The 21,626-nt window shown below is 36.0% G+C and overlaps 1 protein-coding gene across 1 annotated transcript in view; it reads right to left on the bottom strand.

Annotated features, from left to right (window-relative positions):
• Nucleotides 1–21,626, bottom strand: part of EFL1 (elongation factor like GTPase 1) — a 63,332-nt gene that overhangs the window by 32,752 nt on the left and 8,954 nt on the right. Inside the window, exons 12-15 of the mRNA XM_054272628.1 lie at nt 21,183–21,282; nt 12,423–12,574; nt 11,538–11,716; nt 10,736–10,871 (exon numbers count right to left, since the gene is read on the bottom strand). Of these exons, the coding sequence (XP_054128603.1) occupies nt 10,736–10,871; nt 11,538–11,716; nt 12,423–12,574; nt 21,183–21,282 (567 nt within the window). The remainder of the gene's footprint in view (nt 1–10,735; nt 10,872–11,537; nt 11,717–12,422; nt 12,575–21,182; nt 21,283–21,626) is intronic.

Genomic DNA, 21,626 nt, shown 5'->3' on the forward strand with positions numbered 1-21,626 from the left:
TTGCTCTTTTCAAACCATACCATTTTGACCAGGAAATTACAATCGTTTTACTAGGTAAATATAAATGGAGTTGAAACTTACACTGCTTGGTTTGCAGAATACTTCTAGTAAATATCAGCTTTTCCAGTTATTTACTAAATCAAAAAGCACTACAAACAATCTAAACTTTGAACCTAAACTATCCAGTGCTGCCCCTTTAACAGTGTTGTTTAGCAGTGCTCCACAGTTTGACATCAGTTGATAATCCTAAATATAGCTGTGCCTTAAGTCCCCCCCACAGTTCACAGCCCAGACAAAGCCAGCTCCATGACTCACAGCCTGACACAGGCCAAACAACCTCACAACACTTCTGCAATTTCAGCTGAGACACCAACAACATCCAAATCTGGGATAATATTTAGAAAATAAGTCATTGAAACACGGCCTTTGTTAACAGGCTCTTGACTTTTGAACCTTGCTGTTTGTTACCCAGGATTGTGATTCTCTGTGAATCATGTCCCTTCAGTGGGGTTATGTGCAAAAACAACTCCAAACTGGTCTTCCCCACTCTGACTCCCGTGCCCCCAGTGCAACCGTCACTGCTTTCTCTGAACTCCTTGAAGCAGCTCTGGTAACAACAGACAATGTAAGCAGAGCAGAAATATCCAAAGCAATAAATGAAGGCTTCTGTGGCCAAATGTAGAAGTGGAGGCATTTCACAGCCACAGATGGTATTTATTTATTTATTGTAAGGATGCTGTGTATTACAGGGCTAGCACACAGAAAGAGGAACACTTCTCCACACCAGGTGGGAAAGCAGGAATCCTGTTCCTCTCCCCCTTACACTTCACATTAGGAAGTGTTCCAGGAATTTAGAACACATTCAAGTAAATTGCCCTCACAGTTTAGTGGTTCTGCATAAATATTGCCATTTAAAAGAAAAGCTTTTTCGTCTGCTTAGGCTGTGGTTAACTAAAATATTCTCATATAGTCTTACTTTATTGACATGGGATAACTAAGGTAATACAAATTAAAAGTAGAGGTAGAATAACAGATAGAGAGAGAAAGGTGGAATAGAAAGGGAAAACAAGAGGTTAACAGTAAGATTTGGGCTGGGAGCTTAGGGGAAAAAGGGTCAATTTCAGAGCCATGTTAACACTCCAAAAACAGCTGAGGGAGGTCCAGCCTAATTTCTACAGTCCAGCTATTACTCTGAGCAGAAGGCAATTAGTGTAGCCATGAAAGTTAAAGAAACATTCAGAGAGGAGCTCCTTTTCTATAAAAGAGTAGCTTTTCTCAGGACAAAGAAAGTGTCAAAAAAAAAAAAAAAAGAAGCTGAACAAGACGTTTTCATGGCAGTGGCTTTACTTAACACTACACTGCCTCTGAAACCTGTACACTTCCAAGTGGAGCTAATAAGTAGGAACCATGCTGATTGCAGATTTTTGGCTCTCAGACTACTCAGTGAGATTAATTTAATTTAGAGTCAAAACATTTGTAGATTTTCTGCATGAAGAAATGTACATTAAAAACTATAATCCAAAGTTTCCACTACACTGACAGTACTGAGAATCCATATGAGACCTTCATCCAAAGCTGAAATAGCAGAACTTTTTGTATTGTATGAAAAACAGTGCCCTCTGGCTTCATGCTAAATGGGAGTAAGAAAACAGTTTAAGAATAAAACAAGATAACTGGTTCCTATAACTAGTTCTTGTAAAAAACATGGGAAACTACATGACAATTTCCTAACTACCCTAATTTGTCCAGGAATCATCATAACTCAGATGCCCTGAATATTGAGATATTTAATATACAAATTAAAATATAATCCTTATCAGAGAGCTGTACATATGTTTCAAGAAACTGAAACTCAGTGAAAACCAGAAAACCACTAAATTTGTTCTTTAGAACTGTTTTGTTCACAGGATATTTGTTTAAAGTATAAAGATAGGAAAAAGCCTTATTCAATCAAATTTACATAAAAGGAGTTTCAAATTTGCAGAACCTTAGAAAAGATTTTACACAGAAACAGAGAAGATTAGATATTCACAAGAACTGTAAATCTTTTATTGCTAAACACATACAGAGAGCAACTTCCTGTGTACTAAAGGTGAAAAAGGAAAGATTTTAAAGAAAATACTCAGAAGTGAATAACTATGCAAAAGTAGTGACAAAGTAAATGTAACCAACAAAGCCTACACTGTCTAGAAAAACCATGTTTATTTATCCATCACTTCAGGGCACAGAGACATTTTGAGACAACTAAAGTAACTTCTAGATCCAAGTTTCTCCTCCCCTGCCCAAAGTGCTACACATGGTAAATTTCAGCAGTAGAAATACCAGGAATGAGAATATTTTCTATCATTAATACAATTATTTGAGTTATTTGGGTTGTGTTGGGAAAAGCACAGTGCTCAAGAGTGCAAAGAATAAAGAAGTAGGACTGTATTTGAGGCCTTGCAAGAGAGAAGCTGCGTTAGCAACAGAGATGCATATACATCTCCATGATATTAAAAACAATGATTATCCACATGGATAACTTTATGATTTAATGTCATCTTTTACAGCCTTTTGTATCTTTGCAACTGCACACCAGAGTACAAGTCCAGCCTAAATGACACCTACAAGGCAGTATTCCAGTTATAATTTTGTTTAGTTACCTGCCCCCAAGTATACCATGATTTGATACTGACAAATGTCTACATTTCACAACTACCTTTTAGTACATTAACTGACTACCAGTGCAATGAAGATGCAACTTAATTCATCTGATGGAAATTGAACTTTATCTGCCAAAAACAGAGAAAGGAATAGGCAGATGATTAAAAGTACATACATATTTTCAAAGATTTCAGGATTTGATTCATGTGCACCATCACAGTAGCAAGAGAGATGCATTTTCCATAAATAACACTGCAAAACCTCAAATTCTTTTAATACAGAACTTCTTTTCTGCATTGGTAATTGGACACATTCCTAAACAGATTTGATTTATGGTGTCTTTTTCATGTCTGAATGACTATACATGAATTTACATGCAGAAATGCATGTATTTTCAAACCCATTTGTGCTTAAAGCAATTATTTTGCACCTACTTCTGAAATGACACTGAATACTCTGTTTGAATTTTAGAAACCCATGGTCACATTAAATAAAGGAAATGTTCCTTCAAAAAAGCTTTCTCAAAGTTTGAGTTCTATGGCAACAACTTCTGGAAAGGCAATTCTCTAGCATATTTAAGTCAGAAGGAAGAAAAGTCTAATGCCATTTTGTACAGGGGGATAAAAGTTTCAATTATATAGTCTAAATACAGAGCCTTGTTAAATCAGGTAATTTACACCTCTGTTAAAAACTGAGCCTCAAACACTAACTCCTCAAGTGAGGCCTGTTTGCTGAGTCTCTCAGACATTGACTCCAGTGCCCTGATGTCCCAAACTGATGTTTCCCACTCTTGATCCAGCATTTCATAGCTGCACATACAGGCAGGATTTTCTTAGAAATGGAATGCTATTAACTTTGAGAACAAAACTGAAGTCACTGTGGTTCCTCTGTTATAATTCTTCATTAAGTAATGGACACTAAAGTCTCTTTAGAGATTTTCCACCAATCAAGGCAAGTTAGATGGTTTCCCTTAGAACACATCAGAGGAAAGAAGGGAGCAAACAGCTACACTACAGATACCTACTAAAAAATGCTGACATTCTAGTTTTAAAGAGGACACTGCCTTTAAAAATATACAACACACCAAAGAAAAAAAACATGCTCCAAGCAATTTTAATAAGCAGACTAAGGGGCATAGCATTCAGGCTCTTCAAATGAAAACATGAGGTCATTTCCCCAAATGATCACTGACGTATCTCAGTGTGCTGTAAAAAAATCCCAAATGCAACACTGCAGACGTGAGCTGAGCAAATAATCTCAAAACTTCACCTTGAGATTTCTCTTACCATTTTACATTGATGATAATTTATAATAACTACTGTAACTTCTCTTCATAGAGTATTGGAAAAGATGCTCATTAGCCAAGTAATAAATATGGATATTTCTGTAGATAACTGCTCTCCCCTTATTTTTACACATACTTTCACAGAGGAAAAGACTGAAAATAGTACACTGATGCTGACTTAAAGACAGTAAGGTGTGAAATACTGGGGGAAATCCCTGTCTTCTCATTTTAAAGAGACTTGCAAAATTACACCCATCCAAGCACTCAGAGAAGATTTGGAGGTTTTGGAGATAAGCCAGGTAGTACCAGTGACCTAAAGCCAGTTAGCTACTGCAAGGCTGAGTGACACCTGCCCAGGGGCAGTGACTGCAGAGGTCAATTGTCCACTCTGACACAAGAGGAGTCAGCCCCTCTACCACTGGCCCTGAATTCTGAACAATGAAGAGCAGTGTGATAACAGGCACCGGACAAATTTGAAGTCTCATGACCAAGAATCATTTATTTCTGCAATAAACTCAGGGGTGATAAACAGACAAGTGCCTGCACCTCAGAGCCTGTGCCCACTCTATTTCTGGATGTTTATATTAAGGAGCTGCAGAACATGTGCCTGCTGCTGTGCTCTGAGCTCCTCCAAGCAGCAGTGCTATGAAATTGTCTCAGTTCTTGTTAGCCCCACTGCTGCCCACAGGCACACAAGCAGCAACAACCAACACTGACAAGTCTGGGCAGTTTTCCTTCTGGTATCATTTGGGAAACCTCAAGCAGCAGCAAGAAGCTGTGTGCATACAAACCCCAAAGAATCAGGAGTGCTTGCCTCACATTTGAGAAATTACATAGAAATCTAATTTCCATTCACACAAAAGCTCAGTTTTTACAGATTATAAAAATTAAAAGCTGCTATAAAACTGACATAGAATGTTTCTTTCATTCTTCCCCTTCCTCAAGAACTTAATCATTTGCATTTTTTGACATTATAATCCAGCAGGGGTCAAGAGCAAATTTACTGGCATTGTTAGAGATGAATGTATTATGACTTTAGCTTAAATAGTCTTATACAGTTCAAATTTTAAACTATGATTTAAAAACCCCTTGTATTTTAGTGGCAAGACCAAAAACATTTTTAAGATCTCATAATCAACTTCTGAAAATTAGAGCAGAGAACATTCCAGAAGCACTAGAGAATTTAGAAGTGTTTCTCCTCAGAAAGGATTACTACACTTATGATTTCCTTTTATAGTCTTAATAAGCTTCAGTCAGAAAAACAGAAAAATACTCAAAAAGCAATTTAAATTCTCAAGAAAACTCAACCAAAAAGATCCACCAAAAACCCACTCAACAAAAAGGGCTTTATAAGGAAACTATTAACCATTCGAAGTATGCTTCAAAAAAAAATTTAGCTGAGTTAATAAGGACACATGTCAGTGCTATAACTCTGACCTAAGACATGGCATTTTTTTTCCCCTCTCAAGTGATATCTTGATATTGATTTGAAAACAAGATAATGAATCCCTTATTTCCTTTGCAATAAAATTTGTCAAGTCAAAGCCCTCAAAGTAAACCACATGGAATGATAAGGCAAACAGGGCAAAGGAATCTCAGCAGATGATCAGCAAAATACACTTCTAATTTCATTTGGTGCTAGTTCATTAGCTGCACACTATGTCATGCTATGTTGCCCTCTAAGCAATACAAATTTCTCAGCCTGCCTTGTTAGAAAAGCAAAGAGCAGGAACTGCAGAGGGACTAAATCCACTACAGCAAAAATAGAGTTAAAGAAAATGGTTTCAGTTTCCAGCTCTGAAAGAGGCCAAGCAACAGATTAACTGTTATGTCTTTAGCTCAAAGAAACAAATTGAACATATTCAATTTTTTCAACAATTTAACTATTAATAAAACACCAACTGGGTAGGAAAATAATATAAATACTATGGTGTCAGGTAAATGCAACAGTCCATGGAGATCAAATGTCAGTCAACAACAAAATCTATTAAATTATATACCTATTCCTCAACAGGGCTGTATTAATAAAAACAAACTAAAAATGCTATTTTTAGCCTTAGAAGGCAATTTCATAGACATTATAAGATGGCAGTTGTTGATAAAAATTGTAAGTATTCCAAAACGGAAGACAAAGGTTTGAGTTTTCTTTGTTTCATTCAGTATTTTGGGCTAAGTTCAGCAATATTCTGGAGGAAGACTGCCCTCCTGTGTTCACCCACCACAGCAGGCTGGGCTCAGACAGCCCTTGCAGCTGGAATCACTTCAAGCTGCCCATTTTATTTATTTATTTATTTTTTTAAATAATCACATTACTGATTCAGAGAGTGAAATTAGCCCACCAAATGTTTGCACAGAAATACAAGGCTGGTGAACAGCAGGCCTGTTCCTAGTGCTCTCACAGAAGGTGGCAATGCCTGCTAGCTGGCACCAGGCCTAGAAAGCCATTCTGGGCCTTTAAAATGGCATTGCTGCTTGCAGCTGCTCTTTGCTCTTAACAGAGACTGCTTATTAAAAGCCCCTAAATTGTTCAATGAAGTCCTAAAGGAATAAAATTCTTGTTAGACACCTTGTAATGAGGTTAGCTGTACTCCTTCACACCAGCTCTTCATGCTACTGCAGTTCTATGGCACCTATCTGCAGAAAGGTACCAAAAATCCAGAGGAATGAATCCATCATCACCCACATTTCCTGCACCACATTGTTCCCATGTCAAGAATCCTGTGAGTGCTTTATAAATAATTAGAACATGAAAGAACACTGTATGGGAAAACGAGCATTTTAGAAATGGAAACACCAAGGTACACAACAGTGTGTCATGTAGGAAGTCTGACAGTGAGCTGGCAACAGGAGGGACTTCCAGATTGCTGCTTTTAACAATGTCATTTGGTAAGTTAAAAAACAAAATGCTCCTAATTTGGTAGAACTCTTGATATTCACATAGCTAACTGCATTTGAGAACATTCAGGAAATCATCTAGCCTCCTATGAGCCCTACACTAAAGCACTACAAATCTAGTGGCAAGGGAAAAGCTTTGCTTTTAACAGTATTCAACAAGACACAAAAAGCACTTCAATAGTTGTATAGGCAGCTCTAAGAAAAATCTAGGTTTTGTACACTAGCAAACACAAGTCCATTGTTAGGGTACTTGTGGATAAAAAGCAGCACACAGATCAATAATTTCAGATGCTTGTCATTCTGAGCTTGTGTGTGTGCATGTACAACGTGCCTTGAGATAAACTCTACTCCAATTAACAAAAATGTATCACTGAATGATCCTTCAGTGATTCATTCAGGAAAAACATGAGACTGAGTCAATAAAAAAATTTCCCACATTCACTTACACAAGTATCTAAACCAGTGTTTTCAAATGTGTATTTTTTTTACATCAGCACCTGTTTACCTTTCTTAGGAATGATAATCAATATCTCAATGGTATGAGAATCTTAAGCCCTTCATCTGTGCATGATATGATCACAAAAAAAGCACTGCCTCTTTTCCCTTTTTTTAAAATACTTCTTTACACTATTTCCAACAACCCTTTTTTGCAGAGAACAAAAAAAGGTATTTTGTTTTCAATTATAGGACAGAAACAAGAAAAATTTTAAAAAAGGGAGGGAGAAAACAAGAAGCTATTATTCCGTGCATCTGGAGGGCATGCACTTGTTAAATCTTTACTTATGAGCCCAAATTACTTTTTCCTCACATACTGCCTCATGATTATTCTTTTGTCACTCTGGGGATCACTCAGTTCTTTTTATAGCCTTCAACCACAAGAATTTCACAACAATTGTTGCAAAGTGATGCTTTTCCTGCAATTGTACTTTTTCTTTGACTGGTTCAAGCAAATAAATAAAGTAAACAAATAAATAAATAAATGTATTTATATACATAAAGGGAAGAGATTCTTACATGGGAACAAGTAAATCAACCATCCCATCTTCTTGCATTCCCTGTAATTCAGACTTATTAATAGTTCAAGACATTGGTGTAAGAGAGTTTTAATTTAGACAAATATTCTTAACATAGAAACATAATTGAAATTATTTAAAACTCTTGCATTTAATAATCTCCTTTGTGGAGCTTTCAACACTGTTTCAATTTAAGTTATTGTTTTACCTCATGGTAAATTTCCTTCATGGAAAGACCTAATAAGTGCTGCTTTCCCACAACCTTCATTAATAAAAAAATGAAAAAGAAAAATTATTTATGGTAGTCTTAATTCTTCTGTTTGTGTGCCTGCATTATCAGTCTCTACAGCTTGGTAAACAAGACCTAACACTACTTAGCAAACAGAAAGAACATCTAAACTAAATCAATTACTGTATTCTAACTAACCATTTCTAATTTTCTTTTTCAGAAGAGAAACCAAGCACTAGCAAGGACAGCTATGATAATCAAATTAGAGAGCAGTGGATTTCAGGCTACAGCCAGGGCTCACCTCCTGTCCAACACACCCCCTCTGGAGATGTCTGCATGGAGCAGGAACCTCAGTGCCACTGATATTCCCCCAAGGGAAGTGTCCCAGCAAGAACCTAAGCTACTAAAACACTCACTAAACTAAAGCTAAAACCTCTGGATAGCCAGATGATTGTCTACATAAAGCTCCTTTCTCTATTTTTGCTGCAGGAAAGGACAAGCCTTTAAGAAGCATGGGACAGCTAAAATGGCTTGCTATTTGCACAGATGATATCATGGAAACAAAGACCAGTCTTAGTGTCTCTAAGACAAACACACTGTGCTTCAATGCTTCATTGCCCTTTCTGCTTGGGGTGTTTTGCAATCTCAGATTTTCATCAATTAAAAGGAGAGTAGTATTTTAAGGAAATGTTAATATTAGTCTCCTTTTAATTGAGCAGAAGGAATAAGGGATTAAATCTTCCCATCTTCAGTAAAATGACCTCTGTATCAAGCTTTGTCTTTGATCACTAAACCTTTCCATAAGCCAGTATAAAGGATGAAAAGGCTACTTACTAGAACCAAGCAGATCCTCCCTTGTAAGAAACAACAAATAAATAATAGCAAAAACTCCCAAACCCTTATGAAAAAAACCTGAAAAAATCCATATCATGAAGCTTAAAGTGGAAATAGGCAGTCATGATTAACTGTGTATTCCTTATGGCAATAACTTAATTATACAGAGTGAAACCACAGAGCTTTCAGAAAAGCTTCCTTAATTTACTGGATAATCCACAAGCAATTTCCTTATATGGCTGGAGAGAAATCACTGCTGTGTGCACTAAAAGCTGCAAGACAAATGGCCTTACAAACAGAAATCACTGTTGCTAACTGGAATAATAAAAATCTTGCATCACCATTGTTACACATGCCTTTCATATAAATGCATTGCATATTCTTCTGAGTGTGATAAATCATCATCAAATCATTAAACAGCTTACTGAATTTATGTAAATTAACAGTGCAGCCTTACAGGGAAATGGGAGAAATAAAGGAAAAGCATTTAGGATTTTTAGTCTAAAAAAATCTTTAAAATTCCATTAGGTTTAAAAACCCAACATACAGACTTGAGTTTATATGCTTCATGTAAAAATGAAAACTTGCTTTGTTTGATCATTTTACAATGATGTGATGATAAAAAATAAAATACCTAAGATTGTCTGTGAATTCTGATCTTAAAATTCTAATGAATTCTTCTATATGAGACCATTTAGAACTTTTACTACTCAAGCAAACTGCCTTTCTTTATGGAAAAGTGAGACCTCATTGAAGAGCAGCCTTCAGCACTGGACTACCAACTAATTCTGGTAGAATCTGATGGTTACTAAAACCTTTCTTAAATTTGGTCCAACTCTTAGCACCAAAGACATAACAAAATCCTCACAATGTATTTTTTCTCTGCTGGAGGCAGCTCCAAGAGTATTTACTGTTTGCTATGCAGAAAGACCACATCCTTTTATCTTTATTGCAAAGTGTTTTGGGATGGGTTTCCCTAATTTTTTTCCAAACTCAATCATTTTTTGAAGTAAACAGACCATATACTTAATATATTATTTTCTCTCACTCTGCCACACTCACTCACTGTTTTCATACTGCAAATGGTCAACTAGAATCACACCAAAGTAAAGTATAATTCAGAATTTTAAAATATTAAGCTTCCAAATAAAAGTAATTCACCAGCTGCTTATGTTCTGAATGCTAGACCCATAATAAAAGAGACAAAGCATGGTTAGCTGCCTAAATTAAAATATTTCAACCCTTACAGAGTACAACTATTTTTCATTTACTGAATATATACACCATAAATTTCTAAAAATCAGGCAGTACTCATTCTAGAGCAAAGCAGCTCAGAATCTGGCACAAAAGAGCATAACTCAATGATTAAGTTGACTTTTACAACTTGGTCCATAGAGAAAGTGAAAAAATTGCCACAGCCATAAAAGAAGTAATTTTTAGCACCAGGGTTCAAACAGACCCATAAATAAAACTACACTTATCCACATCACTAGTAAAGTCACATTAAAGAATTTCCACTGTTGGGAAAATATTATAAATAATCCTTGCAATCTATGAAATATGGAAATTTGCTACTGCCTTTGGCAATTCCTGGCAGCAGTGCTTACCTGGCAATCATCCAGCCTGAAGATAACAGGCTAATGTAATCTTTTCTCCTATTCAAAGTGTACAGAAATCCCAATTTAATTAGACTGCCTTCCCTTTTTGCACATACAACATGCTTGGAAATATTCATGGATTTAAAGTTTCATATTTATTAATCATATTAAACCAACTTCAGTGTATTTTGGATGACATAAGGATTCAGGGTCTAGGATATTAAATCCTAATTCTTACCCAGAACATTTCCTGCAGGCACTTCCTCAAGATCTTCAAGCTCTCTTCCCATGAGTAAGTAGAGGTTCTCCAAAGTGCAGCACGTCATGTGAGGGACTGCTGGCAGACCATCAGTGGCAGAGCACTGGGATGACAGCTACACAGACACAAAACCAGCATTTGGACATTCATCACTCAACTCTGATAAAAACTTCTTCCACAAAACCTCCTCCCATTCCAAAGCTTAAAAAAGCAATCCAAAGCATTTTCATCTCAAATCTCAAATGTTAGAAACCAACATAGAGTCCCAAAAATCCAGACTTGAGGCAAACATGAGAATGTTACCAAGAAGATAAAAATTAATGCTTTCTTTGGCAAATTTTAGGTGCGTACTACTTCTACCTCGCTTTACCTTATCACTGAAAAAACAAATGTTTTGAAGTAAATTCAAAAGTAATGAACTTCTTTGATCAGAATCTCAAAACATTTAACACCAGTTTTTTCCAATACTGTTGTGGACCTTCTCTTAAAAAATTGCTTTTTCTTTCACTTTTTTTTTTTTTAAACAAAATAAACACATCCTGGATTTACGGTTAGCTAATACAACACTGTACTTAAAACTATTTTGGAAATGTTATGGTCTGTAATGAGTTTACAGACACAATCAGCTATTAGCACAACTACCTAAATTCCTTTGATACTTTTTGGAATTATTAATTTGAACTTTTTTTCTTTTTTTTGAGAGAGACACATGTAAGAAGTTAAGTCATCAGTTTTTCAAAATAATCTCAAGTTACTCCAACAGTTCACAGTCAGCTCTTACCTTATGCAAAGACTCAGCAGGATCATATTTTGGTCCTAAAACATAGATTTTTTGCCCTCTTTTCACCACACCACTGAACACTCTGGCAAAAGCAATGAAATGCTCCTTGTTGTCTGCTTCCTGTTTCACTGCCTTTGAGGTCACACTGTCTCCTTCACCAGGGAGCTGCTGCTCTTCACCTGAGCAGTCAGGAAAAAATATATTAAGCATAAAAACACTTTCTGCCTTATCATCTGGAGAAAAAAAATTATATATTATATTGTCACATGTGGCAAATCACAGAACTGTTCCCATTAAAACAGATCTTTAAGATTCTGAAGTCCAAGCCAGCACTGCCAAATCCACCACAAGCCCATGTTCTTTAGTGTAACATGTTTTAAGTATCCCCAGGGATAGTGACTCAATGACTATCCTGGGCAGCCCCTACTAATGCTTTACACTGCTGGTCAAGAAATTTCTCCTCTAAACCTTCTCTGGCACAACCTGAGGACATTTCCTCTTGTCCTACCACTTGTTACTTGGGAGAAAAGACTGACCCCCACAGCTGTTATCCATAATCCAGTCCTGCTGTTCACACCCTGATTTTGTACCAATTCTGGTGTGGAAAGCGACTGTTTTTAGCAGAGCATCCTCTTGAAGCATCATCTCCCTTCAATGACTCAAAGTACTGGGATCCAGCACATTCTCAGGCTAAGGAACATCAATCTATGGCACTATTTCACCTTTTATGACCTGTCAGCTTTCTTACAAATCCCTCCTCACTCTTGATTCAGCTCCATGTATTGCACTTTAGACTGCATGATTCACAACATGGATTTGTAAGATGCTCCTTGGCAACACCATTAAACACTTTCGTAGAAAATCAGGTATTGAGGTACCACACACCTTTTGTATCACCAGTGCTCCCAGTTACTTCAGGTGAATTTTCACTTGGGGTTTTTTCTGACAGCTCCTTCCCTTGACTGGCTGCCAGTTTTTCTGCAAGCCTTCGTTTGGCAAGTTCCCGCCGATGAGCAATCTCTTCTTGAGTTAATGGCCTACATTGTATTTCAAAACATCAGTATTTAGTAATGTCATTCATTTTAAAATAAATTCAATAACAGTAATTAGAATACTATATTTGACATAAGTAAAAACTCATGCAGAATGCCTTTTGTCCCTCAGTACAATAATTTTAAGTCAGCTAAAATTAGCAAACTCTTCCTCTACCATATTTAGACTTTTATTTTTCTGCCAAATACAGAGATCAAATACTGCCATTTTTAATTACTCGTGTTGTCTTTATTACTTTAAGGCAATCTTTACAGCACATGCCCAAATGCAGGGAAGAGTCTCTGCTTGTTAAAGCTCCCTTTCATAAAGTGAATAAGCCCATTAGGGCAAAAGATTTAAAACAGACAACAACAACAAAAAATAATTTTAATAGGCTGATGCATCCATGTACTCACTGGTACACCCTGCCTTAAAGCAAAGTGCTTCAAAGTATGATTTAGAGCAATAAATAATAAAAGATAAAGAATATTATCAACACTCTTACGTAAGGCAATATAAAGAGACTTGTTTGTCAATGCAAGCATTTTAAACAGCAAAGTGATATTCATTATACACATAAGAAATCTAACAGCATTGCCCAAAACTGTCCATTTGATTTTTAAATCTGGTCCTGAATAAAAAATATGTTATATAATGTTATCTTCTATTTGATGATTTTAAAAACTGAAAATAAATTCAGACACTAGTCATCTTCTCTTTTCAGTTATTACTCTGTTTCCATTAATTTCCCATGTAAACAAGGGGAACCTAATAATTACAGATACTTCTATGAATAATCTACACTGTTTACTAATTTCAGTACCAACAGCTTCTCAAGTAATGTGCTGTTATGTGCCTACATTAAAAAATAATCTTTAGTGCTGTAACTTAAAAGCAGAGAAATATAATGAAGTTATGTAGATATAATTTTTTTAATGGAACCAGAATGTTGTCAATGTTGGTTTTGTCTTTTTTTTCCCCCCCACTGGGAGCAATGAACATATATATTGCTTTCCAGCATTAAAAAATTTCCAAAATAAAAACCAATGTATTTTTTATATTATATTAGTATTCTTACTGAAAGTCTAACTCCAGAGGAGGAACAGAAGCCTTTCTATCATAAAAGATGCATTTCTACAACACAACCGGACAAACCAATCCCAAGTCTTGGACCATGACTTCAGTTGAAGAAGGTGAACATAATCCCACAGCAAAACCTCACCTACATGATTTGTCCTGCATTTGCTCACATGATGGAGACAAAACCAACAGTTCTTGGTGTTAAGATGGTTTAGGATTTTTTCAGTCAACTGCATCAAGCACACAGCATTAAAACAAGAAGGGCCCTATTAGTAGTTTTAGCTTATTGAGTAGCCTTGAACAAGTTACTTCCCCTCTTCAGCCTCCACACTTACAAACACAGGTCAAGATTTCCTGAACAGCAACAGCAGTAATGAATGATAAGGGGAAGAAAACCACAGGAAGTACTAGAGCATTGCACTAATTTGTGTTTACAGCAAAACCATATAAATATGATCTCAACTAAAAAAAAGGCACAAAAAATTTGACTCACTTTGCTATATTAACTATTGCACACTTTGAAATAGGGAAAACCCTATTAACCACAGGTCAAAGGTTTTATGTGCAGTCAGTAGAAGAGTTACTCTGCTCTTAACTGGATTAATTAGGGGCAGGAAGTCTTGAACAGATTACATGGCTGAGACCAATTCACTGCCAGTAAGGTTTTTATTTACATCGTAATCAGGATGGTTTTCTGCATGTAACACCTTCTGCAAGAGACTCAATTTAAAAAATGAGACACTTCATTAATTTAAATTCTTCATAGAACTTGAATAAATCATTTGGAACCATTTTCATGCTTATCTTGAACCCAAATGTTCAATTTGAAAGAGTAAGGAAATTTTTAGAAGTTTAAAATCTCTCTAAAAATTACCTAAGAGAGGCCCCCAGGATAAAATGTTAGAATTTGAAGCACAGACTTTTAGAACTCAGAATCTGGGACAGACATATTGAATGTTATGGAAAAGGAGAATGCAAGAAAATCACCACTTCAAACTTCTTAGCAACTTAGGTTTTTTTTTTTTTAAAGGAAAAAACTGTCTCTTAAACAGTCATGACAGAATTAAGAATATGTATCTCTAAAATTTCAAATACTGTGGTATTTCTGCTTGGCTTGTTTATTTTACTGCTGAACAGAGCAAGGCTTAACAATACAAAATGCAAAGCAGATGGTAGAGAAGAAAACTTTTTTATGATTTTTTTTCCTGAAGGCAGCTGTTCAAAGTTATTTAAAGGTTTGGAATGTCAGAAAAATTTCTAGAAGAGATAGATTGATAGGGAAAGTACAGATCAGACTGCCAAGGGTGACATGAACAGTCTACATATGATGGCATAGTATACATACAGGGACTATGTATGCATTCCAACACATCTGATTGTTCAAAAATACCTTTTATTTTTGCAAATAATTGTGAGAGTAAAAGAAAAAACTTTCTTTGCTTTTTTCCACTTTATATGGTATTTTTCAATATCAGTATATTTAGGTGTTAAATAGCCCTAACCACAAATATCAAAGGTACCTTAAGATTCTGAATGCACTGGTCTAAGTTGCAATATATATAAACACACAATAATATTCTCATTTTGATAAAAAAGCAGATTGAGCGTAGGTGAGACTTATACTGCAGGTACAACCTAGACTTCCATCCTGGTTTCTGTCACCATCAATTTCTATAAAATTAGTCACTCCCAATAGTATCATTGGAAAAGACAAAAAGATAATGCTGTCAAATGAATCCTTATATAGAATTCTAACACAATCAAGGAGAACACAGAACAAGATTAATACACATAAAGCACTGGATCTGCAACAAAACCAGTTTCAAATTATACCCTGAATTATTCAACTTCTCCAGCTGGCAAAACCAATCAGAAGTAAAATCAGAAGTAAATTTTGAACAAAAGCTGCCCACACCAAAAGAAAGCTTGGTTCTTCTTCTTCTTCCACCCTTCCCTTCTTGTTCCATTAGAAAGGAACAACATACTACTGGCAAAAAGAAAAAATGGCAACATGCAGTCACACAAAAACCAGCAAATAAAAATTCTGTAGAAGAAAGAGATCCCCTGACACCAGAGAAATGCTACAGCACCCAGACACAGGAGCCTGGCACAAGCAATGAAATGGAGCTGGCACAGAAGGGTGACCACACCATTAGCAACTCAAACATGTGGTAATCTTGAACTCAAACATGTGGTAAACAACTGCTATGGAAATCATAATATGGGAAAGGGTATCATATACATGCCATTGACATGGAATAGATTGCTGATTTAAGGCATTGGATTTCAGGTAATGTAAGCAAGCTCCTGCTGACTTCTCTGATTCCCACATTCCCCCAGGATAACACATTTAGTTCAAACTGAATGACAACTAAACTTCCTTATGCAATCAATCCTCTGAACGTGACAGCTTTTCTACTCTTTCACATTATTAAAGACAGACTTGAAAAATTCACTTACAAAGAGTGAATAATCAGAACAAAACTGCCAAAGATAAATTCATCTTTGATTACTGAAGTGTTATGTTTATGTTTTTAACCTCCAGACCATTTTAAAAAGGAAACACCACAGTCAAAACATCAACTGCTTTCTGAAAGATTAACAGAACTGCCAATAAATGTCTGTGATACATCTCTCATGCCATGAACAATGGTTTCCAAGCTCTGAGAATGCTTTCTCTCCATACTGCTTTTTCCAGTTTAAACTGCATGAGCTCATGGATAGATGTGTGACTTCAAAAGGTGTGGATGGAGTAACTTCTGATAACATCTTTAAATCCATGTAATTAATAGAGAATCCTATTCATGACTCTGCTCTTCAGAATTAAGCTCTAGTGAAATCATTGGCTGCTGCTCTGCTCACCTGGCACTCAAAGGATCCTGTCAGCAGCATCCCTAAGGACAGCTTGGTCAAGTGCAGTTTGCTACATTTCAGCACAGTGTATGTCCAGTGGTCTCCCATATCCTTTAGAAGCTCATGAATTTCCGGATTAAGCTACTTAATGTCTATGGAACAATTTCCAGTCACAATCTAATGTACATCTACTCAGATCATTTACCATCAGCTCTATTGCAACGAGACTGGTACACAATTCAGAGTAGAAATAAATGTGTTAACACAAAAGGAACAATTGAAAATTATCCAAATCACAACTTTCACTAAATTTCATACAACAGACTTACAGGACTCTTTCAACAGGGAGTACTCAACTGTTTGTATTACATTATATAGCAGACATAATTCATTCTGAGACAAGTAATGAAATAAGGGATCAATCCCAAGCTGTCACACTGCCTGGAAAAACACTCCAGACTGATAGAGCGACCTCTGATTTATCTCACATGCTGAATGTGCAAAAAAGAAAAAAGAAACTTGAAGCAAAACTCTCCCACAATGTTACAAGCTTCACTCACTTAAGCTCACCATTACACAAACTATAGTATGTCCAGAGATTCAAATTTCAACCATTACTCTGTATTTCTTTCTTGGAACAGCAGCCAAGGTCTTAGCCAGATTCAAATGTATACTATTACTGAAATCTATTTCATGATAACCATAACAGGAGTTTTAATTTTTGAAAAGCATTTATTAGTTATGCAACTGGATGCCAAATTCAGATGCTAACCTGTAAATCTGACAGCCCATTCAGATGATACATGTCGTACTCATTTCTAGTGCACAAACTCCAATTTAGAACAAACTGCTAATGAAAACAGAAGATGATGGGTTCTGATCACACTGAAGCTGCTGCAAGGCATATTGTCTTAAACACAGAAATTAATTTGCTTGTAAGAAGATAGTAATTTCTTACAGAGCTTGGAGCTTTATACAGGTTCTCATTTGATCAATGTCATTTCAGCTGAAGATCTGGCAAAAATCACAGGATTTTTTTCCCAATACACTTTTTATAAAATATTAGAAAGAATACAAATGAAGCACACTACAATCTGTTTAAGAGATGCTAACAAGCTGTACCACAAAACAAAGAAACAACTATCACCGTAATTTCATGCAGAATTGTATGGAGAAGTGCCTTTCAGGGTGATCCCTAAGAAAAAAAACCAGTCCTGATTTCAAGCTGACTGAGGAGAAAGAACCACCTTTCATATTATCTGGAGGAAAATAATAGAGGTATTATAGGTTTTATACCTCCCAAGCAGTAATGAAATATAATTTTAGTGCACTAGCTTATCTGTTCAATAGACTTTTCTTTATTACCACTGGAAAGAAATCGAATTTCTTCAGTACACTTTATTTATTTACATTATTCAGGACTATAAGATGGACTTGAGGTAACATAAAAAGTTTGCTTGCTATTGCTCACATGGCTCACTGCAAGATTTACACATAAAGCTTTACTAAGTAAGTAGATGATTTCATCATAACAAACACATGATATTCAGTTTATATCTTCTAAACATTTTACATTAAATACCCCTAGCAATTAGTTGGAAGCAATTCAATTAGCTACTAAATATTTCTCTTTTACACTGGGTTATATGAAGACAGAACTCTGAATCTCAAGGAAAGCAAACTGGTACATTTATATTCCCTGTACCTAAGTGCCAAGCTTGGCTTTTATTCCTACACCTACACTTGAGCATTCTGTATTAACTGGGGTTCAAAGTCACACACCAGTAGAAAACAGACAGAGAAACAGCATATGCTGAATGAACACCTTATACTGCACACAGCAATACTTTAGAATAAATAACCACAGGAATCATCAAATAACCATTACATGAAGCAAAGTGGAGCAGGGGCCCTAATCTGTTCATCTTCTCTGCCCAACCAACAATTCACATTTTTGCCTGACTTGGTGGGAATTAGCAAATAATTTCAGAAGATCAGACAGAAGAAACTGGAAGACAAAACACTTGCAATTCTTATTCCTTGACAAAACCTGGTAAAAATGAATGACATAGCAGTACCAAACAAAAAGTCAATTTACAAATCTTTCCAAGGAAAGATAAATATAAGCTGACAACCTGCTTTAACTTGACAACTAACAATTTTACCATGTATTCTACTATTTAAAAAGTAAAAGCAAAATCATACCAGCTTTAGTATAGAATCTATTAATTTTAAAGTGACCTTCAAGGAGATATTAGTTGCCAACAGCAGTCTCAAAGGAGGTTGCTTTAATTAAAAATCCATCCTTTGTTATCATTTACTGTACACCCTGGACTTAGAAGAGCTTTTTGCTTTTCCCAACTTAAGCTTAATAAGTACTACAAGCAGATGGCAGAAATAAGGCAAACTATCAAAAAGGACAAAGTCAGTTTGAATCTTCCAACAAAGTTACAAAAAGGTAACCTTACCCAATACTGCCTCACAAAAGGAGAAAAGTGACACCAGCATAGATCTACATTTTTTCCCTCTGGAAGTAGAAGACAAATCTTGCAAAAAAAAAAATCTGAAGAAAACTCTTAGATTTTTTTACATGCTTTAACATGCTTAAAACCAATTCTTCTCTGCTCCCAAGGAATGCAACTAACCTTAGGTCAGTCCAGCAGTCAAACATCAAGATACACAAGAGCACAGCTATGGCTTCTCAAAATTAACATGTAGGTGAAACACACAACATGGATTAATGTTCTTCAATAGGAAAATGTGGAACAATTGGTAGTAGAGACAGTGTAGATATTCTCTGTTTCTCCCCATGTTCAGACATTCTTATGGAGCACCCTCATGGAATGCCAGTTCCAATACTGGATCTCACACACTGCACTCAACCATCACTCAATTCTGTTAAGCACAATCTTCCCTGAGTAACTGTAAATAGCACACAATGACCAATACAATTAAAAATATGCTCAAGAATCACAGGTACACAATGTTGTGTTTTTAAAATACTTGAATTCTTCAGAGTGCTTTCCTTCATTAGAACTAACCTCCTTTTCCAATTTCTTCAAGAACTGCTTACCTGCAGAATCTTAACAAATCAGGTATTGAAAAATACACATTTAGCTCTATTGCTGTTTTTCAACTAATAGAAGCCAACTGTCCCTTCAAAACTCATCTTAGACATTACCTAATCAGGAAAAATCACACAGTACTAATAATGACTGATTCTCTCCAAGAAAAACACACATGTGATTTCATTTTAATATTAGCTAATTAGTAAGTAATTTAATTATTTAATACAAAGGCCAGCAAGAGATACTTTTCACAAAAACTACAGAGCAACACATTAAAATTTTCAGTGCACTGAATAAACAGGGAGAAAGGACAGTAACTACAATACTGAAAATTTCTGTCCAGCTTATGTAAAAGCCACCTTTGCCCCTATTTCACATACTCATCACCTCAAAGACTCTTGATTCTCCCAACAAAGAAAAAACCAGGTCATTATCAGTGACAGAACAGCCAAAAAGTGATGGCCTCAGTGCAGCTGTCTCTGATAACTGGAACCCATGCCCAGGAAAGGAGACAAAGCAGGAATGGCGCTGCTGTGCCACACCTGAGAGGGCTCCTGTGCCAGAGACATTTCAGGAGAGCACTGGAAGCAAAACTGCACCATCTAGTGTCTGCTCAGCCCATGCACACAGAGCATCTTCTCCCTGAGTGCAAACACTGCAAGGGAGATTTCTGCAGGAACACTCACAGTAGATAACCTCAGTGAGAAAAAAACTGAAATAAATCTAGCAAGTGCAAGAAAAAGCTAAGGTAATAGTTAAGCTTTCAAACATTACTACAGAAGCAGAACTGTTTTTCACACAAAGATTAAACACATTATCGTTTTCTGTATTAGTTTGCTGTACAGTGACAATCCCCCCCAAAACATAGTAACATAGAAGTTGCCTGCTGAAAATACTCCAGAGGCTTGGAGGGATGAAAGGTTAAGATGAACCTCATTCTTGTAAAGTCATCAACATTTCTTCTGCACAAAAAGCTGGTGGTTAAAGTAGTACACTTAAATGTGCCAGGAAAATGAGATCTAGAAGGACTTACTCCTCAAAGAAAAGAGGATGGCTATTAAAAAACAAAAGACTGTAACAAAAAAATCTTTCAAACCTCCCAGAAAAAAATCTTTGGAAGTGCATTAATGGACTTCAGATCTCTGCAAAAAGTCAGGCAAGATTTGGACTACTTTAATAAACCCCATTTTATTTTGCTGTTGCAATGGACTGGATAATCACTGAGCTGTTATCCCAGTTTGATGGGAAGTATTCCTCGGTACGAACACAAGCTGCTCTGATCATGCCAACACAACCTTGCTGAAAAACCAAAACAGTTTTACAACTCCATTGTTTCCACCAGATATCCTGAAACTGCTTACACTGCAAGCATTAGGATGATACCTTTCGACAACAGTACTATTCTCCAGCAGATTTACTGTATCTTCTAAAACTATTATGATTAAAAAAATCACCTCCTGAACTCATTCAGAAAATCTTTAATAGCAGAAAAGACTTGTCTGCATTTCAAGAATTCGTTAATTATTTTCTCAGGTCTAAACCAACTTATTCATGCCTTCAACATAATTTTTTCCCCCCAGAAATAACTAAATAAAATGCTACATTTTCCTACCTTGGTTTATTCTGTGGCAATGCTTTTGCATCAACAGGAAACATTTTAGAAACAAAGACAATAACTGGGGCTGTTCCTTCACTGCTGCATTTCATAAAAGCTGAAACAAAACACATAACACAAGTTATTTTCACTTTTTTTTTCCCCCAAAAGTATGGACAAAGCTACAACTTGATATTTTGTAGGCATTACTGTTTATTTCCAGTTTCAATAGATAATATGCTGAGGACAAACAAACAAGAAAAAGTAGAAAACTTCTCTAGACTAAATTTGATGACACTGCCTGTATCTTAAAGTGTGTTTCACAATAAAATGAACAAAACTTCAAAAATAGAACTCTTGATAAAAAAATACATACACCCCAATTAAACACCTTGAGTTTACAGGCTGATTTAGATCACAATGGAAACCAAAGAGCAGCACAGGATTAAGACTGAACACTAT

Source organism: Melozone crissalis, unplaced genomic scaffold, assembly GCF_028551555.1.
Source record: "Melozone crissalis strain CALT ecotype California unplaced genomic scaffold, PUWL_Pcris_2 ptg000014l_1, whole genome shotgun sequence".
Taxonomy (NCBI): domain Eukaryota; kingdom Metazoa; phylum Chordata; class Aves; order Passeriformes; family Passerellidae; genus Melozone; species Melozone crissalis.